Source organism: Patiria miniata, unplaced genomic scaffold (genome assembly GCF_015706575.1).
Source record: "Patiria miniata isolate m_02_andy unplaced genomic scaffold, ASM1570657v1 HiC_scaffold_20, whole genome shotgun sequence".
In the NCBI taxonomy this organism is placed as follows: Eukaryota; Metazoa; Echinodermata; class Asteroidea; order Valvatida; family Asterinidae; genus Patiria; species Patiria miniata.
The window spans coordinates 27,661,864-27,681,073 of NW_024037059.1; the positions used below are offsets into that span (position 1 = coordinate 27,661,864).

The 19,210-nt window shown below is 41.2% G+C and overlaps 5 protein-coding genes across 5 annotated transcripts in view; 2 read left to right on the plus strand and 3 right to left on the minus strand.

The window, feature by feature from the left end:
• Window positions 1-364: 364 nt before the first annotated feature.
• Window positions 365-3,455, plus strand: LOC119728430 (lectin BRA-3-like). Its single transcript, XM_038200662.1, has 3 exons — window positions 365-530; window positions 1,695-1,892; window positions 2,713-3,455. Exons 1-3 carry the CDS (start codon window positions 436-438, stop codon window positions 2,906-2,908), a joined length of 489 nt encoding a protein of 162 aa, XP_038056590.1. The 5' UTR covers window positions 365-435; the 3' UTR covers window positions 2,909-3,455.
• Window positions 3,456-3,492: 37 nt separating this feature from the next.
• Window positions 3,493-6,825, minus strand: LOC119728432 (acyl-coenzyme A thioesterase 13-like). Its single transcript, XM_038200664.1, has 3 exons — window positions 6,706-6,825; window positions 6,179-6,363; window positions 3,493-5,323 (listed from the first exon to the last, which is right to left on the minus strand). Exons 1-3 carry the CDS (start codon window positions 6,793-6,795, stop codon window positions 5,134-5,136), a joined length of 465 nt encoding a protein of 154 aa, XP_038056592.1. The 5' UTR covers window positions 6,796-6,825; the 3' UTR covers window positions 3,493-5,133.
• An 886-nt stretch (window positions 6,826-7,711) lies between these two features.
• On the minus strand, window positions 7,712-9,344 carry LOC119727959 (C-type lection lectoxin-Enh3-like). Its single transcript, XM_038200040.1, has 3 exons — window positions 9,256-9,344; window positions 8,536-8,736; window positions 7,712-7,907 (listed from the first exon to the last, which is right to left on the minus strand). The coding sequence occupies exons 1-3, from the start codon at window positions 9,342-9,344 to the stop codon at window positions 7,712-7,714; spliced, it is 486 nt and encodes a 161-aa protein (XP_038055968.1).
• Window positions 9,345-13,643: 4,299 nt separating this feature from the next.
• Window positions 13,644-14,803, plus strand: LOC119728436 (lactose-binding lectin l-2-like). Its single transcript, XM_038200676.1, has 2 exons — window positions 13,644-14,000; window positions 14,278-14,803. The coding sequence occupies exons 1-2, from the start codon at window positions 13,697-13,699 to the stop codon at window positions 14,463-14,465; spliced, it is 492 nt and encodes a 163-aa protein (XP_038056604.1). The 5' UTR covers window positions 13,644-13,696; the 3' UTR covers window positions 14,466-14,803.
• A 426-nt stretch (window positions 14,804-15,229) lies between these two features.
• The window catches only part of LOC119728435 (otoferlin-like), a 90,375-nt gene continuing 86,394 nt past the window's right edge, over window positions 15,230-19,210 (minus strand). The window contains exons 48-49 of the mRNA XM_038200667.1: window positions 18,798-18,992; window positions 15,230-16,095 (exon numbers count right to left, since the gene is read on the minus strand). Coding sequence (XP_038056595.1) covers window positions 18,812-18,992 — 181 coding nt within the window. The 3' untranslated portion in view covers window positions 15,230-16,095; window positions 18,798-18,811. The remainder of the gene's footprint in view (window positions 16,096-18,797; window positions 18,993-19,210) is intronic.

Genomic DNA, 19,210 nt, shown 5'->3' on the forward strand with positions numbered 1-19,210 from the left:
AGGGTCCTCAAATTTACAAATTTGCCGACAGAAAAATCTATGGGAGGTGTGAAAAGTAAAATTTGCCGACAAACTTGCAACGAAATATTTGACAAGCCAAAAAAAAAACATTAAATTTTTTTAAATGGGGTCCTCAGATTTCAAAAGTTGCCGAGAACAGTAACCTACAAAAAAAGGCCTTTGTTTTTACAAATTTGCCGATAAAAATATCCTTCACTTTTCAATGGCAGCCGTCAAAATCAGGGGTAGACAGCCTGTTATCACATCTTTAATCTTTTTGACAAGTTTCACATGACATTCGGACAAAGAACTCCTGATTCTTGCAGTCGCTACGATGGCTATAAAAGACGACCAAACTGGCTCGAAAACCACAACTTCCAAGACCAGCACGATCTGAACATTTGTACAACTCTCCTGTTCTGCGAGACATACATCATGAAGACTCTACTTTTGGCGACTGTTCTGGCGACCATCGGCCAGTTGGCATTGACCGCGTGTCCGAGTTCAAGCGGAGGATCAGGAGCGCCATGGTAAATAAAAGAGAATAGTCAGTCAGTTTGAATTAAAAAAAACATGCTTCATGTTTAACCCTAACACCTGAAGCTACAAAATACTACCGAGTAGTAACCTGTAGTCTGCATTTCTTTCCATACAAATGTGCACAGCACATGCAGTATTATGTAGTATTTGGTCCTTGACCACAAACGAGCCCTATAGGCCAAGAGAGCCTTTAGGACGTTGGGGTTAAACGATCGATCAAGCAAATTTGATGTTATCCACATTGTGGTTCATTTATGTTATTCGCGCGCCGTAACCCTCAACGAATGTTCAAGTCATCTAAATTGTATAAAATCATCTTACTTTTTCACAGAAGCACAAGTAAAATAATGACTCAACGGGGTTTCGTTAATTGATGAAAACACACTTGTACGTGTTAGGACATAATTCTTCTACTTATCGACCATGAAAGCCAAAATCTCACTGAGACATACCAGACCTTTGTGAGCTTCACCTTTTTTCCAAAAAAAAAATGCTTCGCCTTCTTTCGCAGTCTTACTTTTGTTTGTATCTTGACTGATAAAAGTACCCCTTAATTCAGTGTGGACCTGAACCAAATGAGATGTTCCTGTTTTCAGGCCTCAGATGGGGTATCGATTATAACTTATTAGCAGGGTTCGACTTTAGCGGTAGCTAGCAAGCCAAATGCTATAGTCAAAACAGCGGCGGCGCGGGCTCGTCAAACTACATGTATTCCTAACTAGTCCGGCTGGCTAGTCAAAAATGATTGGGCTATGGCAAAGATGAAAGGACAGGAAGAAACAAATCATTAAATTCAGAGTTTAATCAAATCTGTATCAATTTGTGTCTAATATTGTATGAAGTGTGTAGGGTTTAATATATCAGATCAGTTTATCAAAAACACCGACAAGATTGCGTCAGGACACATGTATGCACATTGTTGTTTATGAGACACTCTATAAAAGACCAACACGATTATTACGAGGGCTAGTGAAAATACCCGCAGGCTACTATGTTTCAATAGCCCGGCTGGCTATAGTGAAAACAAAAGTTAAGGTCGAACCCTGTCTAGTCGATTTATAACACAGGTTCTTCACAATGTCCGAGAGAACCTTGTTGTTGACTGAACATAAAGACTGTCTTCGAGTGACACAGACTGTTGGTTTGACCCTCAGGCGTGAGGCAGGTGACGCTTGTTACCAAGCCGTCCTCATCCCATCGAAGTGGACTCTCGCACGGGACACTTGCGAGAAGCTTCACCCAGGTGCTCATCTGGCCACCGTGACTAGCGACATGGAAACCTGGCACATGTTCAACAGCTTCAGGGATGATGTAGACTTGACTGTCTGCAGGAGTTTCTTCCACTGGATCGGGTAAGTTATTTTTTTCGTTACAAAAAATAAAGTTTAATCTCACAAGGATTCCTTTGAGAAAATCGCTGCCCTGGCAGTCTCCTGAAAACGGATAGAGCATATACTGTTCAAAACGTCGAGTTACAAAACCGGTTCTGTTTAGAACATCACACAAACACAAAATATTGGAATGGATGCATGGTACTACAATAAACCTTACATCTTTCAACTTCGTAAGCGTCTGAAAGTATTAGTGTACCTCGACACATCAACATCGGGCCTCGTGATCTGTAGGCCTGTAATATTCGACTTCATTCCTTTATGGAGTTGGCCTACATGTAATGTGGCTTCTGTCGATGTAGCCCACTATTGGATGGATTCCGTGTAAAATTCATACTTGTAAACAAGTAGTGAAGTGCGGGCAATGTGGCCTAGTGATTAGGATTCGTGACTCATGATCAGAGGGTCATGGGTTCGAATCCAGCTGCTGGCCATTATGCTGTGTCCTTGGGCAAGCCACTTCACCCTACTTGCCTCTCTCCACCCAGGAGTATAAATGGGTAGCGGCATTAGCTGGGGAGTCACCTGCGATGGACTAGCATCCCATCCAGAGGGAATGGAAATATTCCTAGTCGTTTCATACTATTGAAACCGGGGATAAACGCCGGCCTGATTGGCCACATTGGCTCATGACAGACTTTACAATAGTGAAGAGTCGCAAATACATCACGAGAAGCCGCATTTGCAGCTAGAAATGCATGCTCCAAATACTGTGGCACTGGTTGAAACAAACTACTGAAACCCCATGTCCTAACGATCTAAATCTCTCACTTTTTTTCAGAGTGACTGACATTGGCCACGACGACGTATTCAAATTAATTGACGGAGGTGACTACGAGAACTGGTCGTCATTCGTGGAGCCTCTGCACAAGCCCAACCAGGAAGACTGCGGGGCCATTAGCCCACACACCGGCAGCTGGTACGGCGACCCGTGTGCCAACGAACACTGCTTCGTGTGCGAAGTAGCAGCCATCTAAGAGACCACACTCATGTTCCCGATTTCACTCTTTCTCCGTGATTTATCTTTAATTATTTGATCCAAAAAGTTACAGGACCTGATGCTTGCACACTAGCGCGATCTTTCTCAAAGGCAAATTTATATGAGATTAGAAGTAAACACGTTGGGGCACACAAGCATGAGTGGGTGAAGAAAAACAGAGATAGGATCGAAAGGATTCCAAGCAAACAAAGAATTCAAATCCAAATAAGAATTCCGTCCTATAAAACAATAATATCGGCATATACGCCTTTACACTTTACGCCGCAACGGGGTATCAAAGTGCTTTACAATTATTATTATCCCCGTTTCAATGGGAAAACACTCCTGAAACCTTCTCAACTCCACAGGGAGCATACACGGCCGGTTGTCAGGCATTTTGGCGCTCTTTCCCGTAATCAACCTCTCACAGTAAACAACACTGCCCTCACAGGTACCCATCTACTCCTATGTGGAGAGAAGCAATGAGTAACAACTGAAATGTTTTTCTATGTCATCCAGGGGTATTAAAAGGTACCTTTTTTTTTTTTTTTTATCAATAACGACCTCAAGATACTCGATACCTTTTGACATCCAAAGTGAGGTTTGGTTTAATTGGATACAGCAATGCTCTGGAATACCCGTAACTACAACATGCCAGGGATGTAACGATCTTACAAATTACAATGTATAACATCTGTGCAAAAAAAGTTTTACTGAAGAAAGACACTGTTTAGTTTCCGACCTGTAATAACCTGTTGATCAAGAATGATTATGTGAAGATCTATTTGTTGAAAAAGAAATAAATGAGAACAATATAAACGCATAGAAGTGGTGTTCTTGTAAATTTTTCCTTGTCTTTCCAGTCAATAATATACTCAGAGCAATGGGGAACCAACTCCTTAAGTCTTTAAAGTTGGCTGAAGACTTTGAAGAGTTCAGTACACGTAGACAAACCTTTTGCGACACTGAATTTATTTAATCCTTTAGAAGATGTAAAAGTTATGGCATTTATACAAAATGCTATTGAAACATACACGAAGGATCTATTCCAAAGGAAGCTATGGAATAAGACTTCAAACACAATTGTGCCTTTTTGGAAGTTAGGGTTAATACTTCAGGCCAGCTTGCCATTCTTATCTCCCAAATACATGTAAATCCAAAAATTAGGAAATTAAAGACCGGCAACTGTTCAGGAAGTAGCACCATAACTATAATTTGTCTTCATCGGGAGCCAACAAAGACTGCTACCATGTGGATGTAGTAGAACACTGTCTCAATACATTACATAGAATCAGGGATCGATAATAATGTGACTGTTTTGATGACCTCTGGCATCGGTCAACTTAATTTACATAAACACACACGAGCACTGCACTTTCTGCATAGATGCATATCTCAGAAATAAACCAATCAGACTATACGGAAAGAAATGTCATCCAGCACACCAAGGATGGTATAGACATCTTGAAGGGGTTACCTGCCCTTTATGAGGTAAGGTCTCCAATCCAACATTAAAGCTTCCTATCCCATTATCCAGCTGTCTGCCGTATGCACACACTCTTGTTTTACTATACTCCTGAGGACAATGCTTTGTGTTTTCCTTTGTCCCTGTGATATAACACTCTCCCATTGACCAAGCACACAAACCTACCACTGTGGACCGTTTTGAACAACAGACCCAACACCCGAGGATTGAAAGGATCTGTTGTTCTCCCTTTGTGTGTCTGTCCTCGGGGGTTATGTAGAACAAGTACACCTGCTCATGTATGTGTGAACTAGCCAATCAGAGTGCAGAAAAGGTAGGATCATCAACTGCACGGACTCCGTGCACAAGTGCCCCCTCAACGACAACAAAGGGAGAGTTCAGGAGATCACTAGGAGGGTCTTTTGAATGAATCACTGAAGCGCCTGACGCTTGTGCGAAGACAATACAGGTCTAAGCACATTCAGAATAAAATTAGTCTGGTACTGCAGGTTGTACACTCGCGAACCAGAATGCGCATCCGTTGTGTCCCCCCACTGGTGCTCTCGAAATGGTTACCACACTTGTTCATGCAGGAAGTCCTTAGCAATCGCAGGCAATTTCAGAAGCTTTGAGGGTGTGTTGGTTCTTTTGAAAGGCTCAGGTCTCCAGTCAACAAGTTCACGCCCAATCACGCTCTTCCACCATCACTCCATAATTATTAAGAAGCAATTTACGCACCTAACCCTTTCCAGATGAAATTATTCGTCCAGATCAATGAAGTCTTCGACAGTGTTCTTCCTGCCGACATGTTTGACGTGATTCCCCTGAGCAATGATGTCGCCGTTAGCATTGAAGAGGTTTGCCTTTGAGAATGCTAGACTCTTACCGGCTTTGATGACCTCCGCGTCCATAGTCAGCTGGTCTCCGATTCTTGCTGCTTTTAAGAAGCTGTCCGGCAAAAAACGAACGAAGAAAGATGGTTCTCAGATTATTTGGCTGTGAACTTGTTAAGAAAAAGTTATTTGCTCAGCAGTCAGGAGCGACCTCGTCCCCAGGGTTTCGAGCAGTACGCGCCCACCACTACCTGCTCTCTCACCCTGGTATTGGATCATTTGCATGTGCAGGATTTTTTAACACGTATGCAAATGAGGAATAGTCGGGTGCCTGTATGTGCATTACATTAGCGTTTTTTTGTATGCGGTGTCTGGGGTCAAAACATAGTCAATGCGTTGCAGCGCGAGCATGGCGTGAGTTACGAAAACACAATTTATTAAATTAAACTGTTACGATCTTATTGAGACAATATGCAGTATCACATTTCATATTAATATGAACAAATTGGAAAGGAAATGACTTATTTTCTAGAAGGCGTCGACGGATGATCTCGAAAACACGTACTGCACATTGTGAATAACACCACCAAGTACACGATAAAAATCCATTACTAGCCAATTGCGGTATCGAATCAGGATACAGGCAGAAAGTTTCCTGTCCAGGGCTTACTATTGGAAACGAGGATGGAAATAAAGTAAGCACTGGGGAGGAGGTTGACTCAGCAGCTTCCGGAAATGGGACCTTGTTTAGTAAACGCAGATACCACTGAATCGGACACAAGCAATCGAATCAGTAACAAGTCTATCACAACTCCATTGCAAGTTGGTTGGAACATAGTTAGTCAAAAACAAAAAGGATAGAAGCCCAAGTCACAGCTCACTTAAAAATTTAATAGCATATGTATAAAGGAGTACACTTAACAGACAGAATGGAGTGTTAAGAAATCATTGAAGATGTAAATTTACCTACCTCACACTTAGTTCCACACTGACTCCTGGCACCCCAGCTGGTGAGGATAGGACAGCTACCGTAGTCAGTGTGTCGACTAACGTGGAAACAAATCCTCCATGAAGCGAACCTCTTCGGTTCGCTTGCTCCTCTGCCACCGTCAACTCACAGCTGCATTGCCCGGGACTCGCTGATGTTATATTTACCTGAAAAATACACGATTATAAATATTCAATTCAACATGTTCAATTCATAATATATGATTAGGCCTATAATTATTGCCCGATTTATCTTGGCCAAAACCAGTGCTTGACTAAAAGCACTGTAGTCAAAAATTAATCTTACCACCTAAACAAGATCGCACCCAACCCCACCCCATTCAACTCCACCCTCCACTCCAGCCCCGTGACCCCCCCCCCCCCCCCCCATGCCCCCCCCCCCCCCCCGGCCGCTAGCGGTGGTCTTTTCCACGTACTTTGCCATTATCAACAATTAATTGGCACTATTGCCTCCTTGGATTTTGAACATATTACCAATGGTATTCTTACTTTACTGAGGACGTTTTCGAACCGTTTACCAGACACAATCATCTTCCACACTTGCCTAGCGGCTTGCGTTGACGCACTGGAGGCTGCCATCTTGAATCACATTATATTATGGAGGGCGCTATTTCAATCGCAAGATCGCCGATGCGGCGCAGACGTAATGTACGTTTTGCCAGTTTTCAATTTGGGGGATTCCTCCGCGAGTTGAATGTTTCAACATGCACTAAAGAATCACACAACTACTCAAATTATTTAAGTTTGAAGACTCATTTATTTAATAATTACGTATTTATTATGATTTATTTCAAGTAGTTTAGTGCGGCAAAAGCATCAATCTTCTTTTTAAGAAAACAAAGAAGATCTGCCGGCGACTCGGCAAGATTAAAACAGGCTTTAAATTTAACACTCGGTAATTGATTATAGGGGAAACGAGCATCCTACATTTAGGCTTACGACGAGAACTAGCGTTCAGAATGTACACGACTTAATTATGATCTAACCTTGATTTATCTAGCAATAAATCGGACATCCACAACTTGCAGTTATTTCGCGGCGGCATATACAAACTGCTGTAGTTTTGGAACACGTATACCGTCTAAGCCCATCAGACAATGTTTATAGCTGCAACATAACAACTAGAAACCACTCAGTAGCTTAGTCATTTCCAACCTCCATGGTCATTCTAACCACGCACGTTCCCCATAATCAACTTTTACAGTATTCTAACGTTGTAACATCTTCATCTTATGGAGTGCCAAACTTAACCCCAAGGTCACGTATGGATCAGTATCTGTAGAACTAGAAACATAGCATTAGCAATGGATCCAACACTTTGGATAATCGATATCATGATCAGTGGATAGGAACAATTATCAAGAAGTCTCCAAAAAAAAATTTGGTCTCTCTTTTGTTTTAATCACTCCACTTTCATCATTCAGTGATAAGACTAACCATAGATGAAATTAATTTTAAGATCGGCAACGGCCAGGCCTGCCCTGGAGATAGGCTACTAGATGGTGCCCACTTCACACACAAAGCAGTGTTGGAAGGAGCAGGGCTCCCCATACCAGCTGCCCCCGTGCGGATGCATGGCACCGCAGTCATCTTGATCCGGTTTGTGGTGGGGCTCGAACGGCTGGACCCAATTCTCGTAGGTGGCTCCATCGATTTGCGTGAAGATGTCGTCATGACCGATATCAGTGACTCTGAAAACAAATTCAGAAATTTGACGAGAGGATTGCATGCATCATAATACTGTGAAATCTCGATAAGCCAAACTCTGATAACTCAAAACCACAGCCCAACTCAATCCATTATTACAACCCTGCTTAATTCAAAACTCAGCTCAAGTCAAATTTTGAACCTGTTCCCTTGAGGTTTGACTTATAGAGATTTCACGTACTGTACTCCGAATGATCATGTTAGGGCCATCTTTATTTGTTCAAAGTTCCCATTCAAATCAACGTGACCAAAGAGAGGCTGGAAGGCAAAAAATAGTCTGGTTCCTTTTCGCACAAAATTATCATTCAGTATGGAAACACGGGAACATGACTTAAATGGTGGCAGCATGATAAAGGTCGGCAAAATACATAGAGCTAAATAGCTCTATGGCAAAATCAGATCTGGAGCAGTTTTTTGTGGAATTTGCGAATCCGGGGTGGGGGTGCGGTTGGCTAACAACCCCCCCTTTTTCCCCAGAAAAAAGGGGGCAAAAAAGGCCTCGATGATCGCATTGATGAACCCCTCCCCTTCCTCAGGCAAAATGGGGGCAAGGCCTTGATGAACGCAGTGCCTTGATGAATCACAAACTGATGTCAAAAAGGGACAACTTACCCAATCCAGTGGAACAAGCTGGGGCAGAGTGATAGGTCCACATCATGCCCCATGACGTTCCACAGTAGATCTGAGATCTCACTCCTGCTGGTCAGGGTGGCCAGGTGGGCACCAGGCAGCATTTTGGCACAGTGATCACGTGCTTCGGTCCAAGTGCTCGGGGTCAGCACGACTTGGTAACAGCTGCAACCCGACTCGCGCCTAGACAACGAAGGAGGAAAAACCCTTTTGTACCAAAAGTGAATCTACCATAGGTCGGACAGGACCTATGTGTATTTCCATGGGTAAACAAGGTTTCGTCTTAATAACATGAAAATATGACTTCAAAATCATTCCAAAACTACCAAGCATTTTATAGGGTCAATTTGTGTTATTAACTGAAAGTCATTCATTTATATAACCCATGTGTTTTGGTCTGGGTTACAGACTGCATACGACAGTCTACGGTGAATGCATTATTAGTCTTCGAGAGCTATATATTGCGAACAAATTTCTGATGAACCAAACGGTCAGTATTGTGCTGTTTATTCGATAAATACTGGAAGTGAGTCACACATACCAGCCTAAATCTGATGATGCATACGACTTGAAACTCTTCACATTAGCGAGTCTTTGCTCGTTTCCCCTTTAAATTGACATTTTCTTGGCTTACTTTAATAATTAAGCTAGCTTGATATGAATTACATGTAGTTTCTGTGGTGAAGATCCCTGCTATCTTACCATGGTCTATCCCCATCAGATTCCGGACACGCGGCGAACGCCAGCTGGCAAATGGTCGCCACAACCATCGTCAGAAGTAAAGCCTTCATGATTAATCTTTTTAGCTTCTCGCAAAACGATGCGATTGGTTCCCTTCGATCCAGGAAATGGTGCTTCACTAGAGAAGATCTGAGGCCTTTTATGCAGTTTGACTTGCGTGGTTTGACAGTTTTTATCTCAGTGACTATCAGAGTGCTGTCTGGAGCTAGAGTTATCTCAACTGTTAGAATGTTCCGAATATAGTCAGCCTGTCATTTCAGATAGAAAGTTGAACACTTCTTGTTTTGCCTCTAACAAAGTTTCATATGAGGTGCTTTTGAAAGTTTAATCTTTCCAACTGCACGATGAATTATCAGTGAACGGATAAAATGTACTAACTATCTATAGTCAATCTGACATTTAAATGGATTTGACAGATCACAATTATCTTATTCGACGCGGGAAATGGCGTTTCAGAAACACCATTTTAAACGGTTTTTTTTTACGCACGAAAGTGTTATCATTTTGACAGTCAGGATGAAGCATCTTCCATTCATTGTCATGAGATGATTAACATCAGCAAATAAAGAATGGTCATATGCTTTCGGTCCCACAGATCCAAATCTATTGAGGCTGCTGTGTAGAGTTCAATCGACCAAACTGAAAATATATAGGGGGAAACTCAAAACTCCACTAAAGTGAGATTAACAGTCCATTTCATATTTTTAAACTGCATTTAGTTTTTCTTAAATTCGTACAATAAGATCACTTTGTAATCAAGGCTTTCAACTTTCATCGGGAACTGGACTGTCGCCAAATTAAAGAGTTGTCAGATGCACCATTATTCTCAGAGATCCATTTGGGTCTGCAGGAATTATTCAGGTTACACAAGGCTATTTAGAAACAGAGTTAGAGTGTGAACGTTTGGGTTCAAAACTTGCTATAATAAGATTTGGGAAACTGCAATAAGTTAAGAGAAGGACTATACATTGAAATTAGTATACAATTTAATAAAAACAAAAATCATCTCCTGTCGAATCGCAGCACTCGGACTCAATCACCGTCGGACTAGAGGCATCTGTGGTGACGCGCGTTGGATCTGGACCATCCGTGGCAGCACGCCATCTGAGTACGGTTCTGACTGAATGCAGGGCGAACAAAGTGCGACTGCGCCAACTTGTACGCTGCCTTGGAGTAGTGGTAAAGACGCAAGGCGAACTCCCGAGTTCAGGCGTGGCGTGGCGTGTCTTCCGCAGGACGTCACGTCTTAGAAGCTCCAGCTTCAGTCTGGATATTCCAGACCCATCAGGACGTCTTTCGGCTCTTTCTCTTCCAGATGTTTGATCTTTTCCTTCAGAGCTGCCAGCCTTCTGACAAGACGCTGGTTTTTCAGCCTCAAATAGTTTGCCTCCTTCTTCGTTTTCTTCCTGTCATTCTTTAACTTCGTCACTTTTTGTAGGCCGGCTTGTAGGTCTGTAGTTGGCGAAAGAGCATCCACACTAGAAGTGGCGTACGTGTGATCGTGCTGACATGAAAACGCAGCGTAATTCTCCGGACGCTTGACAGCATCTTGCAGCTTCAGGCCTTCATTTTGATCTGATCGGAACGGGAACTTCTCGGCAGAGAAAACAGACACCGTCACTGTAGTTTTCTGCCGTAACCAGAGGAAAGGGAGGACATCCCTCCCAAGGCATCAGCATAATGACAAGGTGGATACATCGGCGGATGAGTTACGGCAACACACGGCAAGAAGCCGGTGATCTTTTCTGGCATATCCTAAATACATGTAGAAAAATGGATAAAAACACTAACACCAACTTAAACACTAACAACACCCAGCCTAAATTTTTAAAATCGATTTTATTACCTAACGATCAGATCAAACAACATTATTCACCTGATAACTCAGTCTCCTTCTACAGCTTCCATCATCCAAAAACCGCAGCATGTTTGACTACCGAAACTTACAGGCCAAGGCCTAAATGTAAAATGTTTCTAAAACCTCTTGTACTTGCTGCAGCTAGCTAGCGCTCTTGTAGCCTTGACCAAGGCTATCGGCTGCGCACACCGCGCGCGCAGCAACACAATGTTGTACTATACCGTTAGCCCCAACGACCCTTGCGTGTGCTTTGTGTGCATGTACGTACACCCCACACTCACTTCCGCAAACAGCCGTACAGTAAGTCGAGGCGGAAGATACTGTACGGCTGTTTGCGGAAGTGTGTGTAGGGCGTACGTTCTTGCACACAAAGCACACGCAAGGGTCGTTGAGGCTAATGGTATAGTACAACTAGTGATTGTGTCGCGGCGCGCGCGATGTGCGGTAGCGGGAACAAGCTCGTATGGGAACAAGCTGATAGCCTTGGTCAAGGCTAGCGCTCTTGTGGTCGTCACCGTTGATGGTCGTCACATGCACACAACATGTGTATTTAAATAACGCGCGTCATATAGGGCGCCGTTGCGCGTCTGACTAGCTCCGCAGACGTATCTAACCTTAACGCGCGCGTCAAAACGCACCTGGTCCAAGGGCGGATCCAGGGGGGGGCCCAAAGGGAGTCATGGCCCCCCCCAAAAAAACGAAACCATTTTTTTGTTTTTTATGTAACATCGCAATAAAGGCAGCGCAGGCAATGAGTACACCACCATCTTTTCCTCAAAAAAAAACATTCAAAAGTGGTCAGAAGATCGCACCACAGAGCATCTAGAATCCAAAAATTTTTCGGTGCCCTTAAGCGGGCCCCGAACCCCACGCCATAATTTTTTTGACCCACTTTTTGGGGGACCCCCCCCCCTAAAATCTGGATCCGCCCTTGACCTGGTCTCGCGTTGTGCGAGTCTGAACGCAGGTTTAGGTCATTTGACAAAACTCGGACGTTCAACGGCTTCGGCTTGAATTTACATCAAGAACAGTAATGTTCAAACCATTGATCTCCATATATACATGGATAATGGAGGTTCAAATCCATTGAAAGTAGTAGGCCTAATTTAACTTTTTACCTCAAGCTAGAACGATATGATGTTCAGTATACCAGCGATTTGACCCCATACTGAGCCCGTTCGCATGACCAAAGGCTTTGAAAATAATTATGGAACCACGGTATGGAGTCGAAGTCGAAGACGACGTCGATACTACCCTAATTAAATTGACCCCATTGCGTAAAATCATGGGACAAATGACCTAAATTTCGTCAACACGGTCAAGGTGGCAAGAAAAAACAAATTACTGCTGACAGCACAAAAGATAACGAACTTACTGCTGTGGGAAAACGACGCATTCAAATTTCAAAACCACATGTGCGCTCTTATCTGTAGCACATGGCTATTTTAAGGGACAACACAACTCGGCTCTAGCTAATGTCAAACATGTAACGAAGATAACAAGCACATGGTATATCATACACAGATAACTATAATTACCTACCGACATCAGGTGGGGAAAAAAAAATTGTTCACATATTTTGGATGATGTAACGCAACCAATGGCAAATGCCATGTTACAGGCGCTTTTATGAAGGGAATTTAGGACGACTTGAATTATATCTCACTGATACACCACTCGAGTGCTTTACGAATCTCCACCCCAAAACACGAAAAACAGTGCAACTCCTCGCATAACATGCGAACCTCAAGATATAATTATAGTCCAAATAGGCTTCTGTCCACATCATCATTTGCATACATTACTAAACTTAAAATAAAGCATCTGTATTTTACACACTTTATTGTGCAAAATTATAATACATGTCTTCATCAACCACTGAGGGAACTACACCATTATTTAACATTAGGATACAGCAAAAATGAATTCACTCAGACACATTTCAATTCAAAAAGACAAAATGTAGAGGGAAAACAGTTCGATGCCTTTCAGTTTATGTAGACATCGACCACCTAGGTTAAATCTTTTATTTTATTTTCCAGAAAAGTGCCTCGCAAGAAATGTCAAGTTCACTGTTTTTATGGAGATAGTTGGTATCGTTGTATTATCTATGAAAAGGAAAGATGCATAATATAGATGGCTTCTTTGGAAAATGTACTTGAAATCTATAATTTTCTTTGAAGTTTACTATCGATTCTGAATTTATTAAATGGCCCTCCTTGACTTGAAAATGACAATAACCACACACATAACGATCACAATGTCACTTGTCCGATCGACTCCCCTTCGTTTAACAATGTCTTGATCATTTAAAACCAATCACCGAGCAGTGGGTACCATGGAAATGAGAAGCCAATGTACCCTGGATTGATTTTTCATCCCAGGAACCCGCGACTTGAACACGCTTGGCCTCCATCGTAATTCACTGGAGGATTGAGTGATCTTCATCCGAGCAGGCGACTTCAGACCTGATCAAGCCGGTTACTAGCTCTCATCAAAACAGGTTCTGGTACTTGTTGTCTACACCAGAACATAGTGTACGACATGATGGTGTCTATGAAATGCTCTGCATGCTTGCTACTGATTGTGTTCACAGTGATTCAAAGCGGTGCCGGTGAGGGGACATGTGTGGCGTCCATCGGAGGGGCGTGTCCTCCAACCTGGATCCAGTGGGGGGCAAGGTGCTACAAAGTCACCACGAGCCAGTCTCATACCTGGCACGAGGCGAAGCAGGCTTGCCTGGCAATGAGAGGGGTGATGGTCGTCCCCCACTCTGACGAGGAGACGGAGTTTCTCGAGGATCTGCAACCGCAAATTTGGATTAACTGTAACGATCTTGAAACTGAAGGTAGGCCTATGCATCCGAGAATTCCAACAAATAATTTATACAATAACAGTTCATTTAGTTGTAATTTCAGAAACACATGTACATGTATATTGAAATACGTTGTACAGGTATATGGTAAACTTTAGGTTGAATTATTCAAATGATTGTACACAGTAAACCAAAAGACAAAATTCATCGAATTGTGGACATAAACATTAACAAGTGTAATTTTGCATTACAAGTTTCCCCTTGCAACTTAAATCTGTTTTAATGTCATGTTTTTCTGTTTTTTTCAAAGGCGTTTGGGTGTGCCAAGAGGGGACAACCAAAGTAGACTACAGGAATTGGGATTCGAGGGAGCCTAATAAAAAAGGAGATGAACACTGCGCCGTGATCAAGAGATGCGGTGAGTGGACGGATGTACCGTGCACCGAGCAGTACCCGACAGTGTGTACCCGGCCGATATCACCTGCGTTACACCTGTAGGCGGACTACTAATTAACAAGACAAGTCTGTTGAAGCAGAAAGTTCTAGTCAATTGATTCAGAATAGCTATTCACTAGAAGTCTTTTCAGGCACTTGGTCTACACAATGGACTGGTTTTACCAAATTGATGTTATGGGTAATCCTATACAATAGCACTGCCCGGTTCTCTTCACCAATCTACAAGCAGTCTAAGTCACGTGACAGTCAGTCAGTCAGTGAGTCAGAAAGAAACGAAGAGGACACGATGCTGGCCCACTGGGAACAAGCAAGGACACTGTTATGTTAGCAAAATGGGTTTTTGAAAAATATCCCATTTTGTTTGACATCACCTATTGTGACTCTTTAATCGCATTTCCCGCCTTTTTCATTGCTGGCTATACTAGGCACGGCAAACTATGGTTGCCGCGTCAAATGTAAACATACTGTCTCTTTTATAAACATTTTTCTTTGAGACATTACGTGGGTTTCCTTAACCAAACCTTTAAAATGTAAAAAAACATGATACACTAAGTTTTGGTGATCTCCAGAGAAACCTGTGCCAATACTATTATTTTCCTTCGGATCAGAAGATACATAACTCGGCAATTTTATCTTTCAAAGAACATGTCATTCGATACTTTTTTCTTTCTCTCATGCAATACCGACTAAAAATTACATGTTCAGAAGAAATAAAACTAATTCAAAGCGATCAAAACTTTTTCCAATTGCAAACAAAACATTTGTTAGCAATTACAAATCAACAAAAGAAAAAAATAGGACACGGATTTTCAATATTTTGTTTTTATTATTATTCTACAATATGCAAAAATACACTATTGTTTCACTCTATTATAATCCACCACGCTATACTTTGGCAACCTTGTTACAGCAACATCTGATAGTTAGTGTTAAAGTGAATTCATCCATACGCATTTCTTATGTCCCTATCAAAGTATTTACTTAGTGTCACCTCATTTTTCCGTCATTAAGTGTTAACCAAAACTCTATATATTTATAAAATCTTAGAGGTTAATTATATAGCCTTAGGCAATTAGCATGATAGATATACACCATGAATAAATTAGCAAGACCAATATATACATTTACTTATCCAATCCCTATACATTCCAAACATTCGTGACGCAAATTACGCAATGAATTACACAATCTGTAAATCTAACCAACATATGTATTTATCTGAAATTCCCATAAAAGGGTACCAAAATACGTCACTGGAAATTTCTGCACCCAAAATGGTGTGTTATACAGAATACAGAATTGTGATATTGCTTTGGTTGTTATTCGACATCATGTTCTTTGTTCACATTTGTGCTTGGTATAGGATGTACAAAAATTACACAAATCACACAAATAACGTGGTTGCTGTAAGTATACAACTCATGTTCGTGTTTAATGAAGACATTAAATAGTACTTCTGTGTAATATTTACAAGAGAAATTACAACCAGCCTTTATACTTGTCTCCTTAATCGTCTACAAAGACAAGAAATAACAGTGAAGAATCGTTAATTTTTACGTAAAAGATAGCTTATATTTGTGAGTGTATCTTATCATGATAATTATTATGCAGTAATCAGCATACTATATAAAGAAAACACATTTCGACGCTGAGAAAAAAATCCAAACGCAGGCTGCAAGGTGAAAAAGAAGACATAATTTGGATCAGGCGGATGACAAGGAAGTCAAGGATGTGGCTCTGAAGCATAAAGAATCAATCATGCAAGGTGACATGTACATGTACAGACCATGGACCATACAAAATGCCAAGGGTATCAAGAATGGAAAAGCTCTTCAAAGTATAGAGAGAAATGATAGGGTCACTGTAGACTGGTGCCATGAATACTGGTATTGAAGAACATGATCATGGCTCATTTATAAATCACGTACATCAACATCAGAAATAAAAAGATCAAAAACAAATCGGTGATCTGAAATTATTGATCTCCTTTTCAGCCAGCCCAATAATAAGGCCCATATAATGTGAAGAGTATACGAGGATATCTTAAGACTTTCTCTGGATTCTTCGAAAGGACCACAGAATGAAATTGTTGAAATCTAAAAATAACTGGGGGTATACTTAATGAGATGAAAGAACTGCTGTTAAACACGGCAAAGTGAATCCACGGCTTAGTGATGAGCTTCTGGTAAAGGCCAGAAAAAATGTACACAATACGGTTGAACAGATAACAGCAAAAACATGAATAATGGATTAATGATGATGCCATCTTGTTGAAAGTGTTACGTCACGACATGAAGATGATGATGACTCGGCAATCTGTAAAACACAACCTGTGAAATATCAGAGTTAATAGTTAGTCACACACTGTAACCTGTACCTAGAGACTTACTTTCTTTTGGCACAAGTACTTTTTTTTATAACAAATTGTCATTTCAGTCCTACGCCTTAGGCTTTCGAATGAGGAATAACACAGCTTTTCAAAACCTTTCTCTTGATGTGTACAATAATTGAGGATTCACATTCGACTCAAAACTTGCGTTGGTGTGTTCAAAGTAATTTTGTAGGATCAGGTTACGATATAATGAGTTTTATTATTTTGCTGTGAAAAAAGAGGAAGAAATGTTATTGTTAAAGCATGCAGGCAGGTTGTGGGAAAAACCTACACATAACTAATGGACAACTTGCAGCCTTTTTGACGGTTCAAAGATATGATCTGTAAACCCATCAATACTCAACAATGCATCTACTTGACTTGATCCAAGACTTGTGCATAAATCCAATGATAAAACTCATGAAACTTGACAATTATCTACATTTTTTGCACTTTTTTCTTGCATTATTTCAGTATACCTTTGATCTCATGGACAACAGTTCACCATTTTTTTTTTAAATAAATGTTCATTGGATGTAGTTTTAAATTGCCCAATATTGCATATTATTTCACAACCAGTGACGCAATTTGAGAAAATTGCACAAGAAATCAAAACGGTTCACAATTGTGCCACTTGGTTCGAAGAATTCTTTACATTTTCTTTAGCTCATGTGAAAAAGAAACTTGCACATCTAAGTTTCTCAGTATTTGACTGAAAGTTTGAAGCAATTCATAGAACTTTACTATCATTCTCACTGTCGGCCGCATACATTCGAATGTCCTCTCATGAAGGTGTTTACTGTTATCCAAATGATTTATAAAACATCCCTTTCCGTCTCGTTTCATCTACATTTAGGCTACCAGCTTCGGTCCAAAAATTGGGCCACCGGTATCAAATGATCGAAAAGCGCAGTGTTCATAGTGATATTTGGCAAGGTATACACATCTAGAATTGGAAAATGTGTGATAGCTTTGTGAGCGGTGGCAGTTTTTTTGGTGTTATCACTTTTAATTTATTTTTCAAAATGGCCGTCAATATGCTTGAACCGGATTAATTATGTGTGGTAACAACATGTTTTGACTTCCATTTTTTTTTTTTTAAAGTGACAGCACCCAAAAAGCTGCCGCCACTGCAATGCTATCAGATGTTTTCCAACTACTGGGGTGCATACCTTGCCAAACATCACAATGAGCATTATTCCCCTTGTTTTATACCGACCAAACACCCAGGCTGATGGCCGAATTGTCAAACAGCCAAGATCTTTTTCACAGTGTATCCAGGAACGGAATACAGCATTAGGGCTAGGAATAAAACAAAGACAGTGACGCAGAGACATTTCAGAATCCCAGCTCGGAATTTGGTCCACATGATGTAAGGCACTGTCATCATCGGGTTGAGGAACCACATGAAAGTACTGTAGGCACGCCTGGGGTGAAAGGTTGGGGTTAAAGGTTAGAGTGCAAGGGTTAATGCATATGCAACATGGTTAATTTGCATAATGTGTATTAGCTTTATTTATTTGGTAGCAATTTGCACAATTTGTTAGCAATGCAGTGTTTATATGCAAATCTGTTTGACAGCATTTTGAGAATACATTTTCACTAGCATAAAAAAAAGGAATTCTGTGAAAAGCTTATATGCCAAATTGGGAAGAATTGCATATATAGACTTCACTCATTTTTCTCTGCAGTGACCTATCAGCCATCAAAGGGAATAACGTCCTAAAAATCAAATTTAACAGGGAAAATATTGAAGCATTTACTAAAAAAAAAACACTTTGAATTTTTCAGACCAGTCTCATAGGGTTTGCATGTGCACATACAAGGTATCAAGTGATGTCCAGGTATGGTAACTCGTTTCGTGAAAATTATTCAACAATCATTAAAAATCCAAAACTGTGTGAGAAAATGCAGATTGAATTCTCAAACACACTCAAGCAATGAGTTCAATGCAATCAGCACAGTCACAACACACAAATTTGCAACAAATTTTTGACACTGACTTTGTTGCCTTCTTTTAAACGCCAAAGATGGCTTTGACGGTGTAGCCGGGCATTGCGTACAGCAACAGTGCAATGAAAAACACCATTAGGCCCACTATGAGTCCCTTGAGGAGACACCACTTGTAGTTCCTCAAGATGGTCATGTACATCCCCTTCAAGGGGTTCATAAACCAGGAGATTGATCCTTCGGGTCGACTGAGCAAAGCAGCGTGCAAAATGGGTAAAGGGTTTGAAAGTTAGAAAGTTTGTATTGACTTGTCATGACTAGTGATGTATTTGTCATGACTTGTGATTGACTTGTCATGACTTGTGATTGACTTGTGATGGCTTGTCATGACTTGTGATTGACTTGTGATTTATGTCACTAGTCCACCACTAGTCATGACAAGCCAATCACAAGTCATGACAAGTCA

Bases quoted from the DNA above. Each gene is read 5' to 3' on its own strand.
- LOC119728430 (XM_038200662.1), top strand. From the start codon at position 436: ATGAAGACTCTACTTTTGGCGACTGTTCTGGCGACCATCGGCCAGTTG. The intron at 531-1,694 runs GTAAATAAAAGA...TTTGACCCTCAG, and splicing joins GGAGGATCAGGAGCGCCATG to GCGTGAGGCAGGTGACGCTT. The intron at 1,893-2,712 runs GTAAGTTATTTT...ACTTTTTTTCAG, and splicing joins AGTTTCTTCCACTGGATCGG to AGTGACTGACATTGGCCACG.
- LOC119728436 (XM_038200676.1), top strand. From the start codon at position 13,697: ATGATGGTGTCTATGAAATGCTCTGCATGCTTGCTACTGATTGTGTTC. The intron at 14,001-14,277 runs GTAGGCCTATGC...TTTTTTTCAAAG, and splicing joins TAACGATCTTGAAACTGAAG to GCGTTTGGGTGTGCCAAGAG.
- LOC119728432 (XM_038200664.1), bottom strand. From the start codon at position 6,795: ATGGCAGCCTCCAGTGCGTCAACGCAAGCCGCTAGGCAAGTGTGGAAG. The intron at 6,364-6,705 runs GTAAGAATACCA...TGTATTTTTCAG, and splicing joins TCGAAAACGTCCTCAGTAAA to GTAAATATAACATCAGCGAG. The intron at 5,324-6,178 runs GTAGGTAAATTT...TTTGCCGGACAG, and splicing joins AGTGTGGAACTAAGTGTGAG to CTTCTTAAAAGCAGCAAGAA.
- LOC119727959 (XM_038200040.1), bottom strand. From the start codon at position 9,344: ATGAAGGCTTTACTTCTGACGATGGTTGTGGCGACCATTTGCCAGCTG. The intron at 8,737-9,255 runs GTAAGATAGCAG...TTCGTTGTCTAG, and splicing joins TCTGATGGGGATAGACCATG to GCGCGAGTCGGGTTGCAGCT. The intron at 7,908-8,535 runs GTAAGTTGTCCC...ATTTGTTTTCAG, and splicing joins AGCTTGTTCCACTGGATTGG to AGTCACTGATATCGGTCATG.